The 27,296-nt window shown below is 42.8% G+C and overlaps 2 protein-coding genes across 3 annotated transcripts in view; one reads left to right on the forward strand and one right to left on the reverse strand.

Annotated features, from left to right (window-relative positions):
* The window catches only part of LOC112246563 (protein transport protein Sec24A-like), a 31,998-nt gene extending 15,165 nt beyond the window's left edge, over window positions 1-16,833 (reverse strand). The window contains exons 1-9 of one of the 2 annotated variants that reach the window (XM_024414956.2): window positions 16,414-16,833; window positions 11,577-12,143; window positions 7,378-7,542; window positions 6,990-7,067; window positions 6,474-6,548; window positions 6,201-6,346; window positions 5,735-5,916; window positions 5,492-5,594; window positions 5,029-5,155 (exon numbers count right to left, since the gene is read on the reverse strand). In XM_024414956.2, coding sequence (XP_024270724.1) covers window positions 5,029-5,155; window positions 5,492-5,594; window positions 5,735-5,916; window positions 6,201-6,346; window positions 6,474-6,548; window positions 6,990-7,067; window positions 7,378-7,542; window positions 11,577-12,143; window positions 16,414-16,471 — 1,501 coding nt within the window. In that variant the 5' untranslated portion in view covers window positions 16,472-16,833. The remainder of the gene's footprint in view (window positions 1-5,028; window positions 5,156-5,491; window positions 5,595-5,734; window positions 5,917-6,200; window positions 6,347-6,473; window positions 6,549-6,989; window positions 7,068-7,377; window positions 7,543-11,576; window positions 12,144-16,413) is intronic. The other variant, XM_024414957.2, reaches the window with a different exon arrangement.
* Window positions 16,834-17,298: 465 nt separating this feature from the next.
* LOC112246564 (GTP-binding protein SAR1b-like) lies at window positions 17,299-25,752 on the forward strand. The gene is made up of 7 exons (XM_024414958.2): window positions 17,299-17,459; window positions 21,464-21,539; window positions 22,323-22,442; window positions 22,637-22,702; window positions 22,821-22,924; window positions 23,724-23,855; window positions 24,223-25,752. The coding sequence occupies exons 2-7, from the start codon at window positions 21,482-21,484 to the stop codon at window positions 24,337-24,339; spliced, it is 597 nt and encodes a 198-aa protein (XP_024270726.1). The 5' UTR covers window positions 17,299-17,459; window positions 21,464-21,481; the 3' UTR covers window positions 24,340-25,752.
* Window positions 25,753-27,296: the final 1,544 nt, after the last annotated feature.

Genomic DNA, 27,296 nt, shown 5'->3' on the forward strand with positions numbered 1-27,296 from the left:
ATTTGTCACATACACATGGTTAGCAGATGTTAATGCGAGTGTAGCGAAATGCTTGTGCTTCTAGTTCCGACAATGCAGTAATAACGAGCAAGTAATCTAACTAACAATTCCAAAAAAAACTACTGTCTTATACACAGTGTAAGGGGATAAAGAATATGTACATAAGGATATATGAATGAGTGATGGTACAGAGCAGCATAAGCAAGATACAGTAGATGATATCGAGTACAGTATATACATATGAGATAAGTATGTAAACCAAGTGGCATAGTTAAAGTGGCTAGTGATACATGTATTACATAAGGATGCAGTCGATGATATAGAGTACAGTATCAACGTATGCATATGAGATGAACAATGTAGGGTAAGTAACATTATATAAGGTAGCATTGTTTAAAGTGGCTAGTGATACATTTACATCATTTCCCATCAATTCCCATGATTAAAGTGGCTGGAGTAGAGTCAGTGTCATTGACAGTGTGTTGGCAGTAGCCACTCAATGTTAGTGGTGGCTGTTTAACAGTCTGATGGCCTTGAGATAGAAGCTGTTTTTCAGTCTCTCGGTCCCAGCTTTGATGCACCTGTACTGACCTCGCCTTCTGGATGACAGCGGGGTGAACAGGCAGTGGCTCGGGTGGTTGATGTCCTTGATGATCTTTATGGCCTTCCTGTAGCATCGGGTGGTGTAGGTGTCCTGGAGGGCAGGTAGTTTGCCCCCGGTGATGCGTTGTGCAGACCTCACTACCCTCTGGAGAGCCTTACGGTTGAGGGCGGTGCAGTTGCCATACCAGGCGGTGATACAGCCCGCCAGGATGCTCTCGATTGTGCATCTGTAGAAGTTTGTGAGTGCTTTTGGTGACAAGCCGAATTTCTTCAGCCTCCTGAGGTTGAAGAGGCGCTGCTGCGCCTTCCTCACGATGCTGTCTGTGTGAGTGGACCAATTCAGTTTGTCTGTGATGTGTATGCCGAGGAACTTAAAACTTGCTACCCTCTCCACTACTGTTCCATCGATGTGGATGGGGGGTGTTCCCTCTGCTGTTTCCTGAAGTCCACAATCATCTCCTTAGTTTTGTTGACGTTGAGTGTGAGGTTATTTTCCTGACACCACACTCCGAGGGCCCTCACCTCCTCCCTGTAGGCCGTCTCGTCGTTGTTGGTAATCAAGCCTACCACTGTTGTGTCGTCCGCAAACTTGATGATTGAGTTGGTGGCGTGCGTGGCCACGCAGTCGTGGGTGAACAGGGAGTACAGGAGAGGGCTCAGAACGCACCCTTGTGGGGCCCCAGTGTTGAGGATCAGCGGGGAGGAGATGTTGTTGCCTACCCTCACCACCTGGGGGCGGCCCGTCAGGAAGTCCAGTACCCAGTTGCACAGGGCGGGGTCGAGACCCAGGGTCTCGAGCTTGATGACGAGCTTGGAGGGTACTATGGTGTTGAATGCCGAGCTGTAGTCGATGAACAGCATTCTCACATAGGTATTCCTCTTGTCCAGATGGGTTAGGGCAGTGTGCAGTGTGGTTGAGATTGCATCGTCTGTGGACCTATTTGGGCGGTAAGCAAATTGGAGTGGGTCAAGGGTGTCAGGTAGGGTGGAGGTGATATGGTCCTTGACTAGTCTCTCAAAGCACTTCATGATGACGGATGTGAGTGCTACGGGCGGTAGTCGTTTAGCTCAGTTACCTTAGCTTTCTTGGGAACAGGAACAATGGTGGCCCTCTTGAAGCATGTGGGAACAGCAGACTGGTGTAGGGATTGATTGAATATGTCCGTAAAACACCGGCCAGCTGGTCTGCGCATGCTCTGAGGGCGCGGCTGGGGATGCCGTCTGGGCCTGCAGCCTTGCGAGGGTTAACACGTTTAAATGTCTTACTCACTTCGGCTGCAGTGAAGGAGAGACCGCATTTTCCGTTGCAGGCCGTGTCAGTGGCACTGTATTGTCCTCAAAGCGGGCAAAAAGTTATTTAGTCTGCCTGGGAGCAAGACATCCTGGTCCGTGACTGGGCTGGGTTTCTTCCTGTAGTCCGTGATTGACTGTAGACCCTGCCACATGCCTCCTGTGTCTGAGCCGTTGAATTGAGATTCTACTTTGTCTCTGTACTGGCGCTTAGCTTGTTTGATAGCCTTGCGGAGGGAATAGCTGCACTGTTTGTATTCAGTCATGTTACCAGACACCTTGCCCTGATTAAAAGCAGTGGTTCGTGCCTTCAGTTTCACACGAATGCTGCCATCAATCCACGGTTTCTGGTTAGGGAATGTTTTAATCGTTGCTATGGGAACGACATCTTCAACGCACGTTCTAATGAACTCGCACACCGTATCAGCGTATTCGTCAATGTTGTTGTCTGACGCAATACGAAACATCTCCCAGTCCACGTGATGGAAGCAGTCTTGGAGTGTGGAGTCAGCTTGGTCGGACCAGCGTTGGACAGACCTCAGCGTGGGAGCTTCTTGTTTTAGTTTCTGTCTGTAGGCAGGGATCAACAAAATGGAGTCGTGGTCAGCTTTTCCAAAAGGGGGCGGGGCAGGGCCTTATATGCGTCGCGGAAGTTAGAGTAACAATGATCCAGGGTCTTTCCACCCCTGGTTGCGCAATCGATATGCTGATAAAATTTAGGGAGTCTTGTTTTCAGATTAGCCTTGTTAAAATCCCCAGCTACAATGAATGCAGCCTCCGGATAAATCGTTTCCAGTTTGCAGAGAGTTAAATAAAGTTCGTTCAGAGCCATCGATGTGTCTGCTTGGGGGGGGATATATACGGCTGTGATTATAATCGAAGAGAATTCTCTTGGTAGATAATGCGGTCTACATTTGATTGTGAGGAATTCTAAATCAGGTGAACAGAAGGATTTGAGTTCCTGTATGTTTCTTTCATCACACCATGTCACGTTGGCCATAAGGCATACGCCCCCGCCCGTCTTCTTACCAGAAAGATGAACGGCCTCCACCATCTGACGCAGCTGCAGAATGGGGGAAACTGCTTGAAGCACTGCTAATAGAGTAAAAGGCACCGCCTTAAGGGGAAGACCATATATGTACTGTCGTGCTGCGGTTCGAGGATGCCTATGAGGCACAGTAGTGCAGAAACCACAAGTGGGACTTGAGCGGTGATCAAAAGGTATATAAAGAGACACTTGCCATTACTTTGGCGTCTGACTTCTTGAATTCTGAATTCATTTAGACAACCATTTGACTTCGGGTAATTGCCACCTGACTCAAATTACTTAAAGATTCTAACTTGCTGGATACCAGGGTAAGAGTCCGTTTACCTATCGACCAGTTGACCCTGTGTGCAGCATACGTTTGGACAGAGTGTACCGTTGTGACAAAGTCTTAATTGACCAAGGAACACTGTAGCACCGGCCGGGTTGCTTGCCCCAGACACTGCGGTAGATCAACGGCAGAATTACCACCTGCTGAGAACGGTTGGAAAATTGTTCGAATCGACTCGGTCTCCGACTGACCCAGTGACACGTGTACTGTTGTAACACAGTGCCTTGCCCTGGAATCGCGGTTGCGGGTTATTTGACAATACTATCCAACCTGAGGGCAGGTTAGAGTACTCAGTCTAACTTGAATCTCGAAATTTAGTTGAACCAACGATTCCTCATAGGAGAGATCGATACATAAACTAAATTCTCAGAACTCTGACCGATTGAAACACCGCTCCTGATCTCGTGGGTCTCCCTGTCATCTTTTAAAGGTAATTAAGTTGAAGTATTATATTTTATTAGAGTTAAGTGTTATCATTGTACCAGGCATTTAGAGCATTAAGGCATTTGCATGTTTTTGATTAACGCTGTGTGTGACCGAGTAACAAATGGTGTATTTTGAAGTGTGTTTGATTGTACAAGACAAAAAACAGAGTGTTTTCAAAAATAAACGGTAGTCTTATTTTGTCTCGAGTAAAAGGTTCTCTCAAAGACAGTTAACGGCACGGGAGATAACAACTCTGACACTCCCCGCTACCGGGACACTGGAAACGGGGATCAATGCTCTATGACAGAATGAGTTACCATTAAAAGACGAGGAAGGTGTGTCCAGTAGTGATTCATTGAATTGTCTTATCGAGCTATCTAAGTTTTATTTTCCAAGCGATACATAGCCGACGGGCAGAGTAGTGAGACTAAGTTGACTAAAGGTCTTCACACTTTAAACTAGATACATCACAGAGGGGAAATACTCAACCACAGGGAAATCATATAGAGACTGGTAGGACTAGTGCTTAATAACAACTCAAGGACCAATTAGTGTTGAAGCAAAGAGTCTAGAGGATAAAGGTGGGGTTCACACATCCCAGCTAGAGCTAGACCGTTGAGAGTGACAAGGCAAAAGACCTCTCTACGCGGACAACGCTTCGATATAGAAAGAGAGGCAGGGCTACGCGAGCGGTCCTGGTTATACCGAGATAACCTGAAGTATCTATAGTGCCCTGTCCAATCCAGGGAACGGGATGCTAACCACCTCTAGCACCCCGCTGCCGGCCAAGGGGCGGGGCTGAAGGTTTCGTATCGCGACACACTGCCATCAGACACACATAACTGCACCACCTATCACACTTTCACAAGATGTATGAATACATGGCTAAAGGCCAATCAGATTTGTGAACATCCCTAGCTGTGTATTGCCGCTTTCCATGTTGTCTGTAGCTTGCGAGGTGTGGAAACACTGTTGCTTTTATGAATTTTGTCGTGCTGCTTTTTGTTCTATGTTGCTCTGTCTGTGTGCTACATCTTGCTTGTTCTATGTTGCTCTGTCTGTATGCTACGTCTTGCTTGTCCTATGTTGCTCTGCGTGTGCTTACTGCTCAATGATTGTCTATATTGTATTTGTTTTTAATAACCTGCCCAAGGACTGCGGTTGAAAATTAGCAGGTTGGCTAAAACCGAACCTTTTACTGAAACGTTGATTAATGTGCACTGTCCCTGTAAAAATAAAATAAACTTAAACATTGGATGTGGTCAAAAGTGGTGCTGAATATGGGGATTAGACAGGGTGTCATTTAAGAGGAGCTCGTGGCTGTGGTCCTTACCGTCGTTGACCCGGTAGCACAGGTTACACTTCCATCTCCTCTGGTCCAGGAAGGTCACGAAGGGGTTGATATACGTCCTGCAGGAGCGACACCGCACTATGGTGCTGGAGGTAACCACAGGCAGTTGCTGCAGTGTACAGACAAACCAAATCATAAAAAATAAAAAAAATAATTGGATTGGTAAATCATAAAAAAAAAAAAGCTGTAACCATTGATTCTTGAAGAATAAAACTTAATACAGCTAGTTGCTGCAGTTCACAGAAAAATCAAACCCTTACGACATGTTAGGTTATGACAATCGTCAATGCCAAGTTCCATACAAATGAAAAACATCAAATTACATTTAAAAGACATGATCATAGATGCGTAGATTAAATACAGTTATTCTAGGCGAAATGCATTCTTCTATCTTTTACCAGAAGAGGGAAGGGTTGAAGGAAGTCTACTGTGGGCAACATCTTACCGAGAGATCTTTGAAGGGGTGGAGCAGCAAGCCGAGTGGAAGCTTGGCTTTGTTTAACAGAGACTGGGTCTGGGGGATGTTGGTCAAGGTACTGCGGAAGACCCTGTAGAGAGATAAGGCAAGAGAAACAACAGGTCTGAACCAGTACATTTCACAGTAAAAGCACATTCAAACTTTTGCCAATATTCAACATTGTGGTGGGGATTGACGTTGAAAAACATTGCCAGACAAACTATCACTCACTCTGGGTGACAGTTGATTTTCTGCAGGTCCTGGGGCAGGCAGGGTGTAGGAGGGGTGATGGGGCCCGGGGGGAGCAGGTTCCTCTCCTGCAGCAGGTTAACCACCCTCAGGGTCTCAGGGGTCTGGGACTGCAGACTCAAACCAGCCAGGGAGGGGCTCAGCTGGGCTGGACCTGCAGACAGCTGTGGAGGAAACATAGGACAGTACAATGGTGAGTACAATGAACAAAGGCCTGGTCAAAAGACTATATGGAATAGGGTGCCATTTGGGACGCAACACTGGTAAGTTTCAATATTTGAACAGTCTATCCATGTACCATTTCAACATTCAGAGTTCATTTTAAAATGTTTAAGTGTTCACGTGATCAGACAAGTGCTAAGCTCTATATATAGTAGAGAAAGTTGAGCGTTGTACTGTTAGTATGTCAGTCTTGGATTTGGTTTGAGAAAGCAGTCTGGTGTTTTACCTGCTGGTATGACTGAGGTGCATGGCTGTAAGGCTGCGTCTGGGCCTGCATGGGGGAGGCGGAGGTGTTCTGGTACCCTGGGGGTAAAGAAGGGTAGGACAGACCCATGTGTCGAACAGGGGGGGCTGGCTGCTGGTGTGGGCCATCTATAGGGACAAGCACCAAAACAGGCCTCATGTCAGTTCTGAGTGTTGCTAGCAGTAAATATAGGGGACTAAAATGTAATATTAGTCATTCATTTCTGATTAAACTATGGAGTAGTAGAGGACTTACCCATTTTAGGGCTTGTCTCCAAGTGATCAAAGCTGTTGCGAACTTGAGCGCCATTAGCAGGTGTGGGTATGTGTCCTGTTACAGAGCAAAGATTCCAGAGTCAGGATGAGTTTAGTTTAGTTTTTTTGGGGGGGGGAAAGTGTTGACAAAATGTTTTTGGAGAACTTAGTAATTAGCATAGATATTTTTGTTTTATGTTTCAGGTCACTTTGTTTCATTGCCACATGAGAGGAAATGTAGGAATTGCATCTTCAACGCACCTAATTTCAGTCACAATGAAAGACATTAAGACATAATTTAATGAAAAATCTGATACCCTTGAGGTCACTAAAATGTAATAATGGCAAAAACTAAGACAGTATTGAATGTAAACACAGAATATCTGAAAGATCCATGGAAGTTCTCTAGGCCTTTTCTCTAAGAAACCATGCTAAAAATCTAATAGAGGACATCAAAAGTACACAGGGACCACACACACATACAAGTACCACAACACTGATAGTGACTAAACCACACCTGGACACTCAATATCATTCTCCTGGTTGTCGTACTCAGTGTGGGCAGCATCATCACTAGCATCACTCCCACACTGAGCTGTCAAGGTGGGAGGAAAGAGAAGGAAATGAGACCCCAAGGGTGGCTGCTGGAGATACTCGGATACAGCAACCCCTCACTAAAACTTCAATTTACAACAAACTACAAATATATGTGGATGCTTCAAAGACCAAGGTAAACAACATATTATTAGATGAGAGGATAAAAACAAAAAGTCTCAGAGTAGGAGTGCTGATCTAGGATCAGGTTACCCTCTAATTCATTATGATTTAAAATACAAAACTGAACATGGATCAGCACTCCTGCTCTGAGATGTAAGACTACAGTCCCTAAACTGATATTTACTTACCATCAGTCTTGGGGCCAAAGGGAAGGGGAGGGGTAGCATTGCCCATGGGGGGTGGAGTGGGTCTCATCGAGGGTGTGGGTCCTGTAGGTGGGTGGCCGTAAGGTGCTGTCATACCTGGCTGGTATGTGTGAGGAGCAGCCACAGGGTTCATTGGAGGGGCAGAGCCTGGACAACCACAAGAACATATCATTCAGGATCATTTGCCATACATAGGATACTGTATAAGACATTTTAATATCACAACCCTCAACACAAACCTTGGCCAATGTTAACATAGCAATTATATATTTACAGAAGTGGCTCCTACATAGTCTTGTGCTGCCAGCCCATGCATCACTGGCTTGGTCGAGGCTAACCTGTACATAGGCCTAACCTAAGGCAATAAAACTGGCACCTATAGGCTGCATGATGATACCTGATGCATATCATGACAATGTAGCCTATGGCTGCATTTACACAGGCAGCCCAACTCTGATTTTCATTTCACAAGTCTTTTGACTCTGGGATTTTTTTTTGATATGATTGGTCAAAAGACCAATTAGCCATAGAGAAATTGAGTATATCGTTTATGGAATGGGGACTATCGTGCATAAGAGGAAACTAGGCCCCTCTGAGGAGAGTAACATTATATCCCTACACTGGAGGTGACGAGTCCCATGACAGCTGATGCTGGTGACCCAGAGCTAGCTAATGTCAATGAACCCCAGTACCTACAGAGACTACACTGACTGGTGCATTTCAGACAAGAGTGAACCATTCTTCCAATAGCAAAAATCTGTCATTCAGATATTGTAAGTATGAATATACTGTCATCAAATCAATGAATGAAAATAGTCAACTGGCCAAATTGGAGTGAATCCTATTCAAAATCAGTCATCAAGGAGTCATCCTTAATGCCTAACGTGATATTTCTTACACCACATTGTTACATAATGCGATAATCGTCATTCATGAATCAGTGATGTCTTCTGACCACATAACAGCCACACACCATAAATACCGCTAGTGGTGTAGGTGAGTCCTGAGTACGTGACTAAACTGCCTATCTGAACCCAGGAAATGACACTTACCCAGACTTGCACTGCCTCTACGCACATTCACAAGACTATATATATATTTTTTTTTTATATTTCACCTTTATTTAAACCAGGTAGGCTAGTTGAGAACAAGTTCTCATTTGCAACTGCGACCTGGCCAAGATAAAGCATAGCAGTGTGAACAGACCACAGAGTTACACATGGAGTAAACAATTAACAAGTCAATAACACAGTAGAAAAAAAAGGGGAGTCTATATACATTGTGTGCAAAAGGCATGAGGAGGTAGGCAAGTAATTACAATTTTGCAGATTAACACCGGAGTGATAAATGATCAGATGGTCATGTACAGGTAGAGATATTGGTGTGCAAAAGAGCAGAAAAGTAAATAAATAAAAACAGTATGGGGATGAGGTAGGTAAAAATGGGTGGGCTATTTACCGATAGACTATGTACAGCTGCAGCGATCGGTTAGCTGCTCAGATAGCAGATGTTTGAAGTTGGTGAGGGAGATAAAAGTCTCCAACTTCAGCGATTTTTGCAATTCGTTCCAGTCACAGGCAGCAGAGAACTGGAAGGAAAGACGGCCAAATGAGGTGTTGGCTTTAGGGATGATCAGTGAGATACACCTGCTGGAGCGCGTGCTACGGATGGGTGTTGCCATCGTGACCAGTGAACTGAGATAAGGCGGAGCTTTACCTAGCATGGACTTGTAGATGACCTGGAGCCAGTGGGTCTGGCGACGAATATGTAGCGAGGGCCAGCCGACTAGAGCATACAAGTCGCAGTGGTGGGTGGTATAAGGTGCTTTAGTGACAAAACGGATGGCACTGTGATAAACTGCATCCTGTTTGCTGAGTAGAGTGTTGGAAGCAATTTTGTAGATGACATCGCCGAAGTCGAGGATCGGTAGGATAGTCAGTTTTACTAGGGTAAGTTTGGCGGCGTGAGTGAAGGAGGCTTTGTTGCGGAATAGAAAGCCGACTCTTGATTTGATTTTCGATTGGAGATGTTTGATATGAGTCTGGAAGGAGAGTTTGCAGTCTAGCCAGACACCTAGGTACTTATAGATGTCCACATATTCAAGGTCGGAACCATCCAGGGTGGTGATGCTGGTCAGGCGTGCGGGTGCAGGCAGCGAACGGTTGAAAAGCATGCATTTGGTTTTACTAGCGTTTAAGAGCAGTTGGAGGCCACGGAAGGAGTGTTGTATGGCATTGAAGCTTGTTTGGAGGTTAGATAGCACAGTGTCCAAGGACGGGCCGGAAGTATATAGAATGGTGTCGTCTGCGTAGAGGTGGATCAGGGAATCGCCCGCAGCAAGAGCAACATCATTGATATATACAGAGAAAAGAGTCGGCCCGAGAATTGAACCCTGTGGCACCCCCATAGAGACTGCCAGAGGACCGGACAGCATGCCCTCCGATTTGACACACTGAACTCTGTCTGCAAAGTAATTGGTGAACCAGGCAAGGCAGTCATCCGAAAACCGAGGCTACTGAGTCTGCCGATAAGAATATGGTGATTGACAGAGTCGAAAGCCTTGGCAAGGTCGATGAAGACGGCTGCACAGTACTGTCTTTTATCGATGGCGGTTATGATATTGTTTAGTACCTTGAGCGTGGCTGAGGTGCACCCGTGACCGGCTCGGAAACCAGATTGCACAGCGGAGAAGGTACGGTGGGATTCGAGATGGTCAGTGACCTGTTTGTTGACTACGCACACACACTGACACTCTCTCTCACACACAGGTTTGCAAAGGGAAGGTGAATTACTATAAACTTTACCTGATTTTTTAACCAGAATTTTATGTAATCTAAATCAGAATTATCCGATATTTACAGACATCTAATTATCTCAGGTTCTCTGTGTGGGCTCATCACATAAAAATATATAAAATAATTCAATAAGATGGTTTTCAATTTAGTGAATACTATTGGTGTTTAAAATTAGGGTTTCAGCATGATTCTATATAGCGCAGACATATTTTACTATGTTAATGTGTCTTTGTTTTGGCGGCAAACTGTTGTCAGTTGTGAAATAAGTCAATAGCTAGAAGGGTTGCCGAGTTCATTGAAAATAATGCCATTGCTGATTAGATGTTTTTTTCATTAATTAGGCTATTTTCTCTATCTACTAGAAACTCATGAACAGACACAGATATAAAAAAGGAACACTATAAATCAATATTTATTTTCAGCTATTCCCGTATAAATTACCAAAATGTACCGAAGAACAGGCGCACACACCCCCTGCTGCTACTCTGTTCTTAATCTTATTATCATTACTACTACATATCCTGATGCCTAGTCACTTTACCCTGCCTTCATGTCCATATCTACCTCAAATACCTCTGCACATTGATCTGGTACTCTGCCACCAGCCTATACCGTTGACACCAGGCAGGTTGGGGCCATGGACTCATGCTATTTACGCCATATGCTGACTCTGCCATCAGCATGACGCAACAGGACCCGGGATTAGTCGGACCAGGCAAAGTTCTTCCACTCTTCAGTTGTCCAGTGTTGGTGATCGAGTGCCCACTGGAGCCCTTCTTCTTGTGATCTATCCTGATGCCTAGTCACTTTACCCTGCCTTCATGTCCATATCTACCTCAAATACCTTATTACCCTGTTCATTTAATTTCTTGTTTTAATACTTGTATTTTGTATTATATGTTTGTTTAACTGCATCGTTGGTAAAGGTTTGTAATCAATAATTTCATGGTAATGTCTACACCTGTGGTATTCAGCGCATGCGGCAATACAATCTGTTTTTGATTTGATATTGGTGATAGATTTGAATATCACCAGAGGATACTGGAACTCTCCATCGGTCCCTGGACAACTTTTCAAGAGTGTCTGCCAAGAAGATATGTGCAGCCAATTGGATCTGTGTGTGTGTGTCAGCAGGGGGCAATGTCCACTTCCAACATCAGCTTGCTAGAACACTTCTGGCGCTTCCCTGTGACATCATAGTGACCTGTTGTTACTGTTGTTAATCCTGATATGAAGTGTCACTACACAGTCAAACCACCAGTCAATGTCATAACATCATAATGCCTAAATGTTTTTCAACCAAGTGTTTTTCATCGTAGGAAGTCAAACTGCTGTAGCATATGTAACAGTGTGTTAATCACAGAGCCCTTCTGCACTGAGTTTTACCTGGCTGGGTGGATCTGTGGAGGGAGGTAGGAGGCAAGGGAGGACCCGAGGGTTGCATGGCGTTGTGGTAGACAGGAGAAGGAGCAGCGCTGTACCCCGCCGAGGGGGCCTGGAGTGGTGCCAAGTTAGGCGAGGAGGTCACGTGATTATCCACAAACGCGAGGGGAGGAGTGGCCATAGGAGGCGGCGCCCCCATTGGTGGAGGAGCTCCCATCAGTGGAAGGGCCCCATACTGCCAGGCTGGGGGGTGCTGGTAGTAGCTGTTAGCAGACACAGGTAGAGCAGGGGTGGCCTGCGCTGGGGGCATCCTGAGGCCTGGGCAAGGGCTGGTGGACTGAGGGGGCGTCATGGGGTGGGGAGGTCCCATAGGAGGCCTGTTTAACCTGGGCTGACCTGGGGAGGCCTGGTAAGAGCTGACTGGTGAGCTGGGCTGGTAGGGCCCAGAGTTATAGAGTCCAGGGCCAGGCGGCATGGGGCCCTTGGCTTGCATTGGGTTGTATGGAGGCTGGTGGGCCATGTTGTAACCCGGTCCTGGTGGCTGCAGCACTACTTGATTCTGTAAGGGACCTGGAAGACAGGATCATGACAGATTAGACTACAGGCCAGAATTTGACATAAAATACAGCAACACAACGACATCCCAAGTGAATATCCCATGACTATAGTCTGCATTCCAAAGGCCTAAAGAGTAATAGCTGACTGCCTCATTTGCCTGCCAGTTAATAAAAAGATGAGAAAATGTTTCATTACTAGATGTAGAACAGCATGCCAGTATTGATTGACTAGTCCTACAACAGTTTGTGGCTCTGAAGAAGGATTTGGGCTAGATAACTTTGAGAGTAGCAAAAACATCAGGCTAAATGCAATAGGGCTGGGAATTGCCAGGGACCTCCCAATACAATATTTTCACGATAGTTTAGGTGCCAATACAATATGTATTGCGATTCTCACGATTCTATATGTATTGTGATACGATACTGTGATTTCATTGCGTTTCGATGTCCAAACAATATGCTCACCATATGTCTGATGCAGAGGGACAAGAGAGCCATGAGAAAACAAGTTTAGATCAGTCACAGAAATAAGTGCTGAAAACAAATTGGCTCCCCATTTCAAAAGATGGAGAATATGCTATAAAGGACAAACACTGGAGTTTGTGCAGGTACAGCAAGCTTGCCCAAAATAATATTGCGATATTGTAAAAACTATATAAGTTATAATTGATTTAAATATATTGTCAAAAATAATATCCCGATATGTAACTATTGATTCCCCCCCCCAATCACTAAATAGCAGTGAGGGAAATTGGGATGAAAATACAGACAAAGTCTCCAAAATAAGGCAAAAGATATGTGGACAGACTGACACAGCAATCACATTTCTCAAGTCTAATCTCACCTGGACGACACTCCTGTACTGACAGTGAGTGTAAATTGAGGATCTGAATCTGAACAAATGATACCAGACACAAAAACAGAACAGAAATAGAGCTTTTCCAATCAAATACTCCTAACCTTGAAGATTGTTAGGTAGAAACAGGGTTTACTATAATTAAATAGTCATGACTGACTGGCGGCAACAGCGTGCTACATGTCCAACAAGTCTTGAGCTACAAGCCAGGATAAACAGGTGGGATTAGAAAACAACTCCTCAATGGTGAAGATTAACACCCATAATCCCTGTCTTTCCGGGCAGCGCCAATGAAATCGCCAACATTAAGCTGCCTGCTGGCCACAGTGATTGTGTTAAAGGCTTCCCTCCAATCACAGTGAACCTGGCCTGTGCCGAGTACACATGCTCAGCCAATTAGAGGCAAGTATAAGAGTCAAACATGGAGACAAAAACTTAGCACAACTGTACAGCAAACAGGTCACCGATAAAATATGCAATCGTTTCGATAAGTGCACTGCTTCGGCCTAAAGTAAATTAAGTAGGATGAATTCACCCTAGATTAAATCCACTTTGGTCAGAATGATCAGAGTTCAAAAACCTGTTGGAGTAGACTTTTTATTGCCTCGATTACAGAGATTAGGAAAATATTAAGCTTAATCATAAATCATCAATAGCCAAACCCAACAGCATAAAGAACATGTCCTGCTCTAATCGAAACACCCTCTGGTTATCTATAGACAAAGAATGAGTACTACTGGTTCTGTACAAATAACACAGTTTGACAGTGTTTAATTCAGTCCAGTTGGATGGTTAATGTTCCCTCCAGAGTTTATTGATATGAAACCGTTTTCAAACTGTACACACAGTCAAAAGTTTATATACACACTCATTCAAGGGTTCGTCTCTATTTTGACTTGTGTGTACTACATTATTTTTTACATTGTAGAATAGTGATGACATCAAATCTATGAAATAACACATATGGAATAATGTAGTAAGAAAAAAAAAGTGTTAAACAAATCAATATATCTTATATTCTTCAAAAGGAGCCACCCTTTGCCTTGACAACTTTGCACACTCTTGGCATTCTCTCAAGCAGCTTCACCTGGAATGCTTTTCCAACCATCTTGAAGGAGTTTCCACATATGCTGAACACTTGTTGGGTGCTTTTCCTTCACTCTGCAGTCCAACTCATCCCAAACCATCTCAAATTGGGTTGCGGTCAGATGATTGTGGAGGCCAGGTCATCTGATGCAGCACTCCATCACTCTCCTTCTTGGTAAAATAGCCCTTACACAGCCTGGAGGTACGTTGGGTCATTGCCCTGTTGAAAAATAAATGATAGTCCCACTAAGCACCAACCAGATGGGATGGTGTATCGCTGCAGAATGCTGTGGTAGCCATGTTGGTTAAGTGTGCCTTGAATCCTAAATAAATCACTGACCGTGTCACCACCAAAGCACCTCCACATACACCACCTCCACCACGGTGGGAACCTCAAATGCAGAGATCATCCGCTCACCTACTCCACGTCTCTCAAAGACACAGCGGTTGGAACAACAAATTTGCTCTCAGCAGACCAGAGTACAGATTTCCACCAGTCTAATGTCCATTGCTCGTGTTTCTTGGCCCAAGCAAGTCTCTTCTTATTATTGGTGTCTTTTAGTAGTGGTTTCTTTGCAGCAATTCCACCATGAAGGCCTGATTCATGCAGTCTCCTCTGAACAGTTGATGCTGAGAAGTGCCTTGTTACTTGAACTCTGTGAAGCATTTATTTGGCTGCAATCTGAGGTGCAGTTAACTAATGAACTTATCCTCTGTAGCAAAGGTAACTCTGGATCTTCCTGTCCTGTGGCGTTCCCCTTGAGAGCCAGTTTCATCATATCGTTTGATAGTTTTTGCAACTGCACTCGAAGAAACTTTCAAAGTTCTTGAAATGTTCCAGATTGACTGACCTTCATGTCTTAAAGTAATGATGGACTGTTGTTTCTCTTTGCTTATTTGAGCTGTTCTTGCCATAATATGGACTTGGTGTTTTACCAAATAGGGCTATCTTCTGTATACCAACCCTACCTTGTCACAACTGATTGGCTCAAACACAATGAGGAAAGAAATTCCACAAATGAACTTAAGGCATACCTGCTAATTGAAATGCATTCCAGGTGACTACATCATTAAGCTGGTTGAGAGAATGCCAAGTGTGGGCAAAGCTGTCATCAAGGCAAAAAGTGGCTGCTGATGAATCTCAAATATAAAAAATATTTTTATTTGTTTAACACTTTTTGGTTACTACATGATTCCATGTGTTATTTCATAGTTTTGATGTCTTCACTATTATTCTACAATGTGGAAAGTAGTAAAAACACTTACTCACACTTACTTATTCCAGGGGTTCAAACTTTTGACTGGTACTGTATGTATGGATGTACTTTACATATCATTCAATGGAGAGAAATGCCAGACAAAAAGTATATTTATACTACTGAATTTAAAAAATAAAAAAAAGTAATGCAACTAAAACGGATCGTCCCAATGTGCCACATGTACACAGAGGTAGAGCACAAAAAAGCGCTGTGGTACGTCATTCACTTCTGAGTAGATGTTGCAAAGCATAATACGATTATAACTATAATTTTACATTTTGTGTGACACCAGCCAAGTGATTCGAAAAAGGCAACGAAGTACGCAACAAAGTCACGCGACCCTTACACAAAGAACCTCAACAAATGAGAGGAAAGTTTAGCCCTAAACAAAGACTAAATCAACTAGAGGATGACAGTTTATCAGTCGACAGGGTATCAATCAAATTACAAGACTCAAATTATATAGCTAATATTTTTGGTCAATTACCCAAATATAAGATCCACGTACGAGTCAACTAGTTATAGCTAACTACAGTAGAAAATTGGCTAGCTCAACTGACAACTTGTAGCATCATCATGACCCAAACTATCAGTCTCTCCCCTGAACTTGATCTTCAATTGAGTTGACTAACGTCATTCAAGGTAGCACTAGTCGTTAGCTAACGTTAATTATCAGTTAGACTAGAGACTGACACAAATTGCAGCTATAACTAAGTGTAGATAGCTAGATACGCGAGTACATTTGTCAACGACTCTAGCTAAAACAGATTATCCTAGCTAGCTAAAAGTTAGGTATCAATCAAAGCGATCACTTATATCCAAATTGCTTACTTAACTAACATGAACAATGTTAATTTCAAACTGTAGTCTTGATAAGAGTAAATTAGCCCACCACTAACATTAGCCATCTTTTAGGTTAGCATTATTAGCAAGGCAGCAAGCTAATGTAGTTAGCTAGCCAGCTTGCTAACCAGCCAAATCAGATTAGGATAAAGTAAAAGCCTATCTTGTTCACGCGCTAGTTACTAAACCGTTGTGATTATGTAATGTTAGCTAGCTAATATTAGTGCGAAATTGCTCACCATTTGCGTATGGCTGTCCTCCTGGTCCATTCTGAAAGTTGAACCCCGTACTGGACATCTTGAAATAGACACCGACCGTAATCAAATTTAAAAGCTTCGTTGGCGAATAGTTAGCTGCGTCTTACTTAGCTAACCAGCTAAGATAGCTGTTTAGCTAGCAATGGGATATGTTTGTTTAACGGAGCGTCTTTCAGGTTGAAAAAAAAAAATGGAGGAAAAAAAGTGAATTAGTCGACTCGTTAGCTATCACAGACCATGGTTAGGACCGTTCCCCGTCCAACTACGGGTGTAGGCCTTGTCAATAAAATCGTGTGAGACTGTCCTTTCCGTAATATCTGTGTTCCTTCACTCTTCTTGGGATTCCCCACCCAGCACGAACAACGTAAAACCTCTTCAAGCATGCGCAGTTGGTACACGTGGCACTTCCTGTGCATAGGTGGATTTCTACAGTACTGGAAACACTCGCAATGTTGTACTGTCTTCGCTTCCTCTGTTTGAGTAAAAACATGTAGGATTAGTTAAATACATGGTGACAGACTGTGTATTACAAATACAATTAGTTTATATAAAACCAGACTAATGGTTAACTTTTTAATTCATTCGTTTCTCCAGGGTTTCTCCTGGAGTTGAAGACTCTGGACTGGTAGGAGAAACATGTTCAGAAACATGTTCAGTAGAAACATGTTCAGATCAGAAATATAGACATACCAAACTGCCTTGTTATCAAATAACATTGCAGGATGAATATTATTATTTAAATCAAATGTGTTCTGTGTTAACACGTTTAGATGACATAAGTGCTAGAATATGGTTCACATTTATGTTCCCCTACCGGAAAGATGATTGTGAAACATAAACAGGAAGCGGCTATGCCTGGGCTTGGAGAGTTATTGGACACAGATTGCATTGCTGTGTCGTGGCTCTGTAACCTAACGCGAAGGTGGAGAAGAAGACGTGAATTGCGTGCTCTCATTTGACCGTAAAGCAAATTTTCATGATTTTAAGAGCAAACATATTTCCTCAATTGATCTACACTTAGATAACGGGTAAGTGTAAGCATAAATTATTTCAAATATGGGGTTTGCGAAAGTGTATTTGAACGTTCGGTATAAAGGCTAGCGCGGATAGCTAGCTAACGGTATATGCTAACGTTAGTCGGTCAGGAACCCTCAATCAAATTGCCGACGGTAGCTAATGAACAATTTCAAGTTACTTTGATATGTAATGTGGTAACCTTAAAGTAGGTCCATTTGTATGTGCATTTTTATATTGCTATGTTCTCTAGCTGTAACAAACCGCTTTACTGTCAATACACCTAGCGCTTCCTTATGTTTGCAATTAACTCGATGCTACTATAACTTAGTTATCTATGAAACTGACACGTATCTATGAATTCAGATGCACTAACTTAGCTAATAGCAATTTACCTGTGTAACTATGTCAACGCTACTGTAGCTAGATTTTTAATGTTAGTTAGCAAACTAGCAAGCTACAACAATTGTGAACAACAAAACATATTCTCGCTGCCAGCTAAAGGTACAATTTGTGACTCACAGCTCGCTATCCTTTAGCTAGCTTGGCTATCAAACGTTAGTTAGCCAGCTGGATATAGTCGTCATAACTATATTATTAATCATAACGGTTTTGCATCGTAAATTAAAATTCAATGTTACGGACAGCCACCATTTCGAGCTCAAATTGTTTTTATTTGTAGTAAAAAAAATCTAAATCGATAGGTGTCGGAGACATAATCCACATTGTTTGTGTGTGAGTTGGTGAATTCTTGCATTAGTTGGACACTAAAGCTCGCTGATATAAATAGCTAAATCAGTCAAATAAATGTTTATTACCAGGTTTTCCGCTATGTGACTGTCCTTTGTCTTCCAATACGGACTACACTGAATTTAATCCCAGTAACATTACCTTTCCCCCATTTATAGCAGCTATTTTTTTAGCTATCTGCTCTCACCTCAAATTCTACTAGGTCTAGAAAACGGTGACTTGATTGATCAGTGTATGTAAATTATAGCGAGCTGTCAGAACCTGTAGTTTGCTTCCGTTTTAATTCAAATCCTTCAATTTGAGAGGCTCGAGCAACAAGGTGAGAACACGAGCCAGCTGGTCTGGCATTTAGATCTGTCTAGGAGTCTGGGGTGTAATCATTAGTCCAAACTGTTGAAAACGGTTGCATTAAATATTATTGTTGGGCTTATATTGATCAATGACACATAAAGGACTGTGATGTTCAGAGGAATTAAAATAATTAAGTAGAACATTATTTAACCCCCTAGACTCTATTGATGTAAAAAATCCTATCAAAATCTGCCAGTTTAAGCTAGAGATCCACCGCTTCAGCCTATGGTGGCTTTCCGCATTTGCAGTGTTAGGTGGCGAGATACAGCTGTCAGACCATGAAACATCCCGACAATCTGTCTTCTCATGAAAACGTCTGTAGCGTCCGAACGGTTTGGCCCCGTGGGACTCGGCTGAAGTTGGTACCGCCGAGGTGCCAACCTGTTTGTAGCATCTGAACCGTTTGGGCAGACTAATGTGACCCCACTGTGGAAAGGGGAGGTTCTCTTCGTTTGGTTCTGTGAGTGTCACAGGAATCGTCTGAAGGTAACTGGTACTAGGTAAAAAAGTGTATGGGGGTGTAGTTGGTGAATGGGAGGTAGTTGGTGAATTAGTTGGACACTATTCTGCTCGCAAATATAAATAACTAAATCAGTCAAATAAATGTTTATTACTGGATTTTCGTAACAAAAATGTGTTTCTCCTTTGCACCCCAGTATCTCTACTTGCACATTCATCTTCTGCACATCTATCACTCCAGTGTTTAATTGCTAAATTGTAATGACTTTGCCACTATGGCCTATTTATTGCCTTTCCTTCCTAATCTTACCTCATTTTCACACACTGTATATAGATTTTGTTCCTTATTGTGTTATTGACTATATGTTTGTTTATTCCATGTGTAACTGTTGTTGTTTGTGTCGCACTGCTTTGCTTTATCTTGGCCAGGTCGCAGTTGTAAATGATAACTTGTTCTCAACTAGCCAATCTGGTTAAATAAAATAAATAAAAGTAGTTTTGTGCCTACCCCCAAAAATGGGTTAAATATCTGTCATATATATTTATTTACTTCATGAGCTTTCTTATATCTCCTAGATATAGGACAGACACTTGAAAACCCTATTCCTTATGATAAAACATTTTCGACTGTCTTTTTGGCTATTTATGAATGTGTTATTCAATGCATTTCTATGGGCTATAGTAGTAAAGTCCAAAATCAATATTTTATATATATTTTTTTATGGGGGATACCTAAAGGGGTCCTAAAATTCTAAGTCAAATATCAGCATAGAAAAACAATATCACATGTATAAATACAGTAATGTACATATAAATAGGTTGGAGTGTGCCATTCAAGGAGTTGGCTTGATGGTGTCCTTTGTCATCGGCCTCACCCCTTGCTTGAGGAGAAATAGTAGGACTAAAGGATTCCAGTTTTTTAAAACACAATAGAATACTAAATATATTGTATCTCTGTGCAGGGTGACTACAGTAGTCATTTAAAATCAGAATGGTATGGTCGCCAGCTTAAAGTAATCAAGGTAACTGTTCAGAGTAGGGCTCTGCTATCTTGCTTTGATAGCTAGATGATACATCTCCACTAGCCTATATCTGCTGGCTACACTGTTAAACCAGCATCTTCTGCTGGATCACGTCACACACAGGGAGCCAGCCAGGAGGAGAGCTCCTGCTGACGTGTAGCCTAGTTCAGCTGTATTTCAAATCAAATGTATTTATATAGCCCTTCTTACATCAGCTGATATCTCAAAGTGCTGTACAGAAACCCAGCCTAAAACCCCAAACAGCAACAATGCAGGTGTAGAAGCTATTTGCATGGTCTTGACCTTTAACTCCCTTATACTTTAGCCCTGGAGCTGTTTGCATGTTGTGTAACTAGAGCCACAGGTTGGTCAGCCTGCCTGGCACATTGTGGTGCCACACTAGCTAGGGAGAGAGTTGAGTCTGAGTGCTGAGACAAAAGTCTTGGTGTCGTGGAATTGCGGTGGAAAATAGCCTCCTCAGCCAGCCACGTTTCTTTCTTTTTTTCTCCCCCAGATAAAATATATTTTCTCCTGCTCAGTGCTCACTGAAGGAAGTGTTTATGTGTAGATGTTAGAGCACATTTCATTTGTTGCAGTGAAAAATAGGAAAGGGAATAAAATATTCAAGGGTAACTGACCTTTTGAGTGTGAATTGCAGTTTATTTTACAGGACAGACTTATTTTAGAGGACTTTTAGATGGTCATTGGTTTGTTTAGTCAAACAGTTTTTACGGATGCACTATGCAGAAATCTTTGTTCTTTTGTCATGGAAAGTACAATAAGATAAAGTTTGGCAAACAAAATCTGGTGGGGGTTGGGATTATCCCAACTAAGACCCATGGTCCACTTCAGCATGCTCTGAGTCAGTGTTGTTAAGGCTATGTTCAGGAACACACGTCTTGGCTGTTAGGAAAGAGACAGTGTGAAGATTGGTCTGAACTGCATGTACTTCTGTCCAATTAATCCGACTGGAACAAGATGATACTTCCTGAGGGGAGCCAATTATTGTCATGGTTCTTATCACGTGTGGCTAAATCCTTCAGATAGGAGGGCCTCTCTCCTTGCAACTGTGCAACATGTACCATGTTCTTCAAGCTGAACTCTGATAGCAGGGATTGTAATGTCTTCTAGGTCGTAGACTCTTGGTTAATTGTTAGTTTATCTTTGGAAAGTCAAATATACTATCCTAATTGTGTCTTGTTACTTTGCCTGTGTCACTGATACTTCTGCTGGTTGAAGTAGCCAACTCTTAGACTTGTAATATGGATTGATCATTATCAACCATTTTGGAATCCGGGGATAAATTAATATTTAAATTTTAAATAGATTTTTAAAAATGTAACCTTTAATTTAACTAGGCAAGTAATCAGTCAATCGTTTTGTCATGTGCTGTACTTGCATGCCTGTTCATCACTTCTGTTCTTGCTTTCTTACAGGATTCACCAGCTCCGGATATGTCCTTCATATTTGATTGGATTTATAGTGGTTTCAGTAGCGTATTGCAGTTTCTAGGTAAGTACCATGTAAACATCACCTATTCCACTTTCAATACTGTCCTCTGAATGGCTTGAATAGGAAGCTGGATCTCAAGCTACTCTGTACTGATAACTTTTATTTTTCGTATTTCCTAATTACCACTTGTTGTAAAGACTGACAACAAGTGTGGTGCTGTCTGTCATTCCTAGAAATTCATATTTTCCCTCTTGTGGTTGAACATGGTAGCTGGTGATTTGAGTAGTCTGGGACTAGGCCTATGTGTTGTTTTACAACATGTGCCCACAGCCTAGCTACAGTGAAACAAAAACAAGCTCACTTCAGGCTGCTGCTACCACTCCCTCTAGAGCCCTCTCTAGTTTCTGTGACACTTGCTAGCTCTTATCTCAGAGAGGTGTGGTGGCACTCCTGCTTACCTTGTTAAACAGGTACTGCTGAGGTTCTCTTGGTGTTGCGTAATGATGATGACGAGGCCTAAGAGCTGACTCAGAAAAGACAGGCATTCATCCAGGGCTCTAGGTATAATGTTTGTGTGTGGTAGTGCAGGTCAGCAGTGTATTTTGAATCTCAGATAAAAAGTCTGGTTCACTATATTTTATGTATACCTGTTTTAACTTGATACTTTCAACTTTGACTTCTTTTGTTGGTGAGAAGATTTATTCAAAGATTTGGTTTAATTGTGAATACATTGTTAGGCAAAGGACAGACAACAGGTCTCAAAAGGACAAGGTGATAAAGTCACAGCTTCTTTGTTTTCAATGTACAAAAAATGTTCAGAAACACATTTAAATGACATTTTAGGACTGTACAAGAAATCGGGCAAGTTAGTATTTCTTGGACTGGACAATGCTGGCAAGACGACGCTACTGCACATGCTCAAAGATGACAGATTGGGACAGCATGTGCCAACTTTACATCCAAGTAAGTAGATATTTTATAGTCACGTTTTTATAATTTTTCAATCCAGCTTCTTGACAGACCTAATGGTTTGACAATCAAGTGAAGTATGGATCATCCTCTCTGTTTATAAAAGGCAGCGCTATTTGATGGTTACTCAATTGACTGAGCTTGTGTAGTAGTTTCCCAATGTAAACATGACCCATTTTACCCACCAGCCTCGGAAGAACTGACGATCGCTGGCATGACCTTCACCACCTTTGACCTTGGAGGCCATGCACAAGGTATGTGTGCCCGACTGCCCTTGTGTGTGTGTGTGTGTGAGAGAGAATTGATTTTTTAATTTGTGTATCCCAGCAAAACTGCACTAATCTCTCTTATTTTGTGCGTATGTTCACAAAGCTCGCAGAGTGTGGAAAAACTACCTCCCCGCCATCAACGGCATCGTCTTCCTTGTGGATTGCATCGACTTCCCTAGATTGCCAGAGTCCAAAACAGAACTTGATGTGAGTGTCATTGATTTACAACCACATTGGAAAAACCTCATAAGATGGATGGGACTGAAAACTATCACATTTCAACTTAAACCATGCCAAAGATGTTCTATCAAAAGATGGCCTTTTCATAAGCAGTTAATGTTTCATACTGACTTCTTTATATGCTTGATGATATAATGGTTTCTTTACCATTCCTAAAGTCTCATGAACCCTCATGATATCTGCTAGAAGTTAGTCAGTTGAGGGGCCTCCCGAGTGACGCAGCGGTCTAAGGCACTGCATTGCAGTTCTTGATGCGTCACTACAGCCCCGGGTTTGATCTCAGGCTGTGTTACAGCCGGCCGTGACCTGGAGACCAATGATGCAGCGCACAATTGGCCCAGCGTCGTCCATGTGAGTGGAGGGTTTGGCCAGCCGGATTTCCTTGTCCCATCGCACTCTAACGAGTTGGAAGCTGACTTCAGTCACCTGTTGTACAGTGTTTCATCCAACACATTGGTGCAGCTGGCTTCCGGGTTAAGCGAGCAGTGTGTCAAGAAGCAGTGCGGCTTGGCAGGGTTGTGTTTCGGAGGACGCACAGCTCTCGACCTTCACCTCTACCGAGTCTGACCAGGAGTTGCAGCGATGGAACGATTGCAACTACCAATTTGGATATCACAAAATAGGGGAGAAAAGGGGTAAAAATAAAATAGATGCAACGAAGGCATGCCTTGCCATTTTACAGGTGTAGATAATGTCGAAGATCATGACATGTTTAGTGGACTATTGTGATAACTAACCAGACATTTCTGTCCTGTGGTCCACGCAGGCTCTAATGACAGATGAGACCATAGGAAACGTGCCTATCCTGGTCCTCGGCAACAAGATTGACAAAAAAGAAGCCGTCAGTGAGGAGACACTACGTGAGATGTTTGGATTATATGGTCAGACAACAGGCAAGGTAAGGAGATCCCTGCACGAACACACATCTCCTGATACTACTGTGCCACCCACTTCTCCTCCCAGTAGAACTACTGTACAACAAATAACAGTGCACCTGTTTTCAGAATTATACAAACCCTCATCCATTCAAGGGTCTATATGTGCTCATAGGGACAAGACATGGCTATAACTAGGGCCTACAGTTTCACCATGTCGGCTCCTGGCCCCACCATTAACCAAAGCAATATCCTGTTGAAAGGCCACCTCTATGATGTAGTTAAGGTTTTTAGAACAGAAGAACAAAAACAAACGGAGCCCCACAGCTGCTTAGAATAACCATACATTTTAATGATGTGGTTCCCTGACAATGTTTGTCTGGTCTCCAGGGCAACATTCCCATGAAGGAGCTGAACACGAGACCACTGGAGGTGTTCATGTGCAGCGTGCTGAAGAGGCAGGGTTACGGCGAGGGCTTCCGCTGGCTCTCCCAGTACATTGACTAGAGCCCCGGCACAAGGAGGTGCTACAGGGAGACACCCCACTTCTACCGCCACCATACTCAGTCCCATGTTTGGTTTATAAAGTCTGCCTCCGCCACCAGAAAAAAACAGTACAACTTGAACCCAATACTTTTATTGGTCTCCAGAACACTTTTTTGGGGTTACACTGTCTCTTTTTTTCCAAGAGAATTAACATAGCATTGGTTCTGCAGAAGTGTTATAAAAAAAATTCTAACGGATTAATCTTTTCTATTTTGTTTCCATCTATTCGCCTCCCCATGACATCTGTTGGTGTGACAAATGCAGTATATAATTGTAAATCTGTAAATGAATCTAATCTGCCACCTTCCAACACATTTTGAGCAGTGAGACAGCTGATTAGTTGTACACATCGCAATACACTTTTTTTAACAGGAAAGGCAACATACAGACATGACTCGTGTTTCATTAATGTCTTTTCTTCATCCTATATTTTTTACATAGTAAGAAGTGTGGCCAAGTAGACAGCAGCACTCACCTTAAAGAAAACCCTTCCGTCTCTCTGGCTGTGTCATTTTCTTATAATAAACCGAGCCCTGCATTGATCTACATTAATGTATTGGAAATAGTTACATTTCTTAAGAGTTTGTCACTTGTATTGGCATTTAAGGTAATCCCATTTCCAAACAGCAATGTGTTGTCTGTGGACACGGACTAGTCACATGCTCCAAGACTGGAGTGTAGGTAGGCAGCATGGAACTCTGGGGGTCGACATACTGTGGTAAGATCGAAAGGACCATATACGACAATGGGAGGGGACATTTTAATTTGGAAGAATGAAAAGGAATAATATTGGCTATATAACCATCTCTCTGGGGTTCGAGGTTCAAATTGTTTGCTAGCAGACAAGATCAGAAAGATATTTAACTGTGAATGAAATGATTGAAAATAGCTTGATGATAATATGCAGTAAAAAGTGGTTGGAGCTATGTAACATCTCAGTAGTTGGCAATGTTAGAAAGCCAGATGAGTTCCCTCAAGAAGAGCTGGGCCCAGGTTCACCTTAGAAAACCGACCCTGAACAGGATGAATATAGTGTCCCAAGTTAGATATGAGGAATAGTCCACGAGTGAAAACCTAGCAGAAAGGGACCATATGGGATTTTTTAAACAAGTGGTTTCCTTGATCAATGTGCATTATAAAACTATTATGCATGCCTTGTTCTTTTTTTTATCGACCATATACAGAAGTACAACGAGGGAGCAAATGCCAAATTACGGTGTAAGGAATTGAGTGCTTATCTCAAAACCTGTCATTTTTTTCCTGTTCTGCCCTTCTGTGTTTTCATTTCCTCATATTCCATGAACTGTTCCGATAAGGGAGAGACTTACTGTTTGCATCATAAATTGTAATAAACATTTGCAATGAATAACCGAATTAACAGTGGTCTGTAACCAACCGTTATTTTGGTGTGGCTCAGTCGGTTGACTTTGCAAGAAATTACACAACTGTTTTCTCCTCTGATGGACTCTTATCAAGGTATACCAATAGACCAGGAACATGTTTTACTTTCTACTGACAATAGATCTGTCCCAAATGGCACCCTATTCCCTATAGTTTGCTGAATTTGTTCTTAACTGACTTGCCTCGTTAAATTAAGGTAATATATATTGCAATACTTTTGAACAGAGTCCTGTGGGACCTGGTCAAAAGTGTTGTACTGAATAGGGTGCCATTTGGGGGGGGGACACAAGGTGGTTTAGATAATTTGGTTGCTTACCCTGGGGAACTGTTGACTGACGAGTATAGGGCAATATGATTTGACCTGTATTTGCGGAGGGGTGTGGACACAACAGTTAGCAGTACATGGTCATGCCGATCGTTGCAACATTAGTCCACTAGAGGGCATAGCTGATAAGGCAGAAAACTGATAAATGTTATACTAACGGTAGCCTTTAAATTACATTTCAGACAGGTAGTCAGTAAACATATTTGATAGGTAAACATTGCTTCTTTAGTGATGCAATTTTCAAATGATCAAATACAGTATCAAACAGTTTAAGTACAAATGTGTTTTTACACATTTCTTTAGACTTGCCTGATTCAGCTTCTCTCTCGCTATGCTACTGTCTCTTGTGAATACTCCTATCAGTCTCTTTAAACATATACAGTTGACAGTGATGTCCATTTTCTTTAAAATAAAAATGAATCAATTATGTGTCCTCATCTTGCTTACAACAGTCCCCTTTAACAATGTCAACCATGCACACTCCCACTGCTATGACGGGAGAAAACAGCCAGGAATTACCGCCAGGAACATGTGGCCACACTTCCCACAGTGCCTCTGGCTGTTCTGGTCACCTCGGTCCTGCCACCTCCACCACCGCCTCACAGGGTTGCCCAGTCGGGAGTCCAGGGGGATGTTTCTGGGGCTGGGAGATGGCCAACATCTGGCTCTCCTTCAGGGGCACCCTGGTGGTCTTTCCTCCATATTGAAAATATGTCATTATTCATTATACAAAGACAAAGTATTCCTACCTACTCCTGTGAGTCTGCCATGATGTCTGTCCTGCTGCAGAGAGTAGTGTGACTGTTGTGGCGCGTATAGTGACAGCACAGGATATACAGTACGACACAGAGGTGACTTCCCATTGATTATGATGATGATGATATTCCCTCTGTCCAATTTCTGATTAAATCAGCATGAAGAGAGCACCATCCTTCCTTCTCAACAACTCGCCCATGTCTGTATTTTATTACCTAAAGCTATCTCTAGCAAACTACCTGCCCTCCAGGACACCTACACCACCCGATGTCACAGGAAGGCCAAAAAGATCAAGGACAACAACCACCCGAGCCACTGCCTGTTCACCCCGCTATCATCCAGAAGGCGAGGTCAGTACAGGTGCATCTAAGCTGGGACCGAGAGACTGAAAAACAGCTTCTATCTCAAGGCCATCAGACTGTTAAACAGCCACCAC

The sequence above is a fragment of the Oncorhynchus tshawytscha genome, linkage group LG30 (assembly GCF_018296145.1).
Source record: "Oncorhynchus tshawytscha isolate Ot180627B linkage group LG30, Otsh_v2.0, whole genome shotgun sequence".
In the NCBI taxonomy this organism is placed as follows: domain Eukaryota; kingdom Metazoa; phylum Chordata; class Actinopteri; order Salmoniformes; family Salmonidae; genus Oncorhynchus; species Oncorhynchus tshawytscha.

Bases quoted from the DNA above. Each gene is read 5' to 3' on its own strand.
- LOC112246564 (XM_024414958.2), top strand. From the start codon at position 21,482: ATGTCCTTCATATTTGATTGGATTTATAGTGGTTTCAGTAGCGTATTG. The intron at 22,703-22,820 runs GTATGTGTGCCC...ATGTTCACAAAG, and splicing joins CCTTGGAGGCCATGCACAAG to CTCGCAGAGTGTGGAAAAAC. The intron at 23,856-24,222 runs GTAAGGAGATCC...TCTGGTCTCCAG, and splicing joins ATGGTCAGACAACAGGCAAG to GGCAACATTCCCATGAAGGA.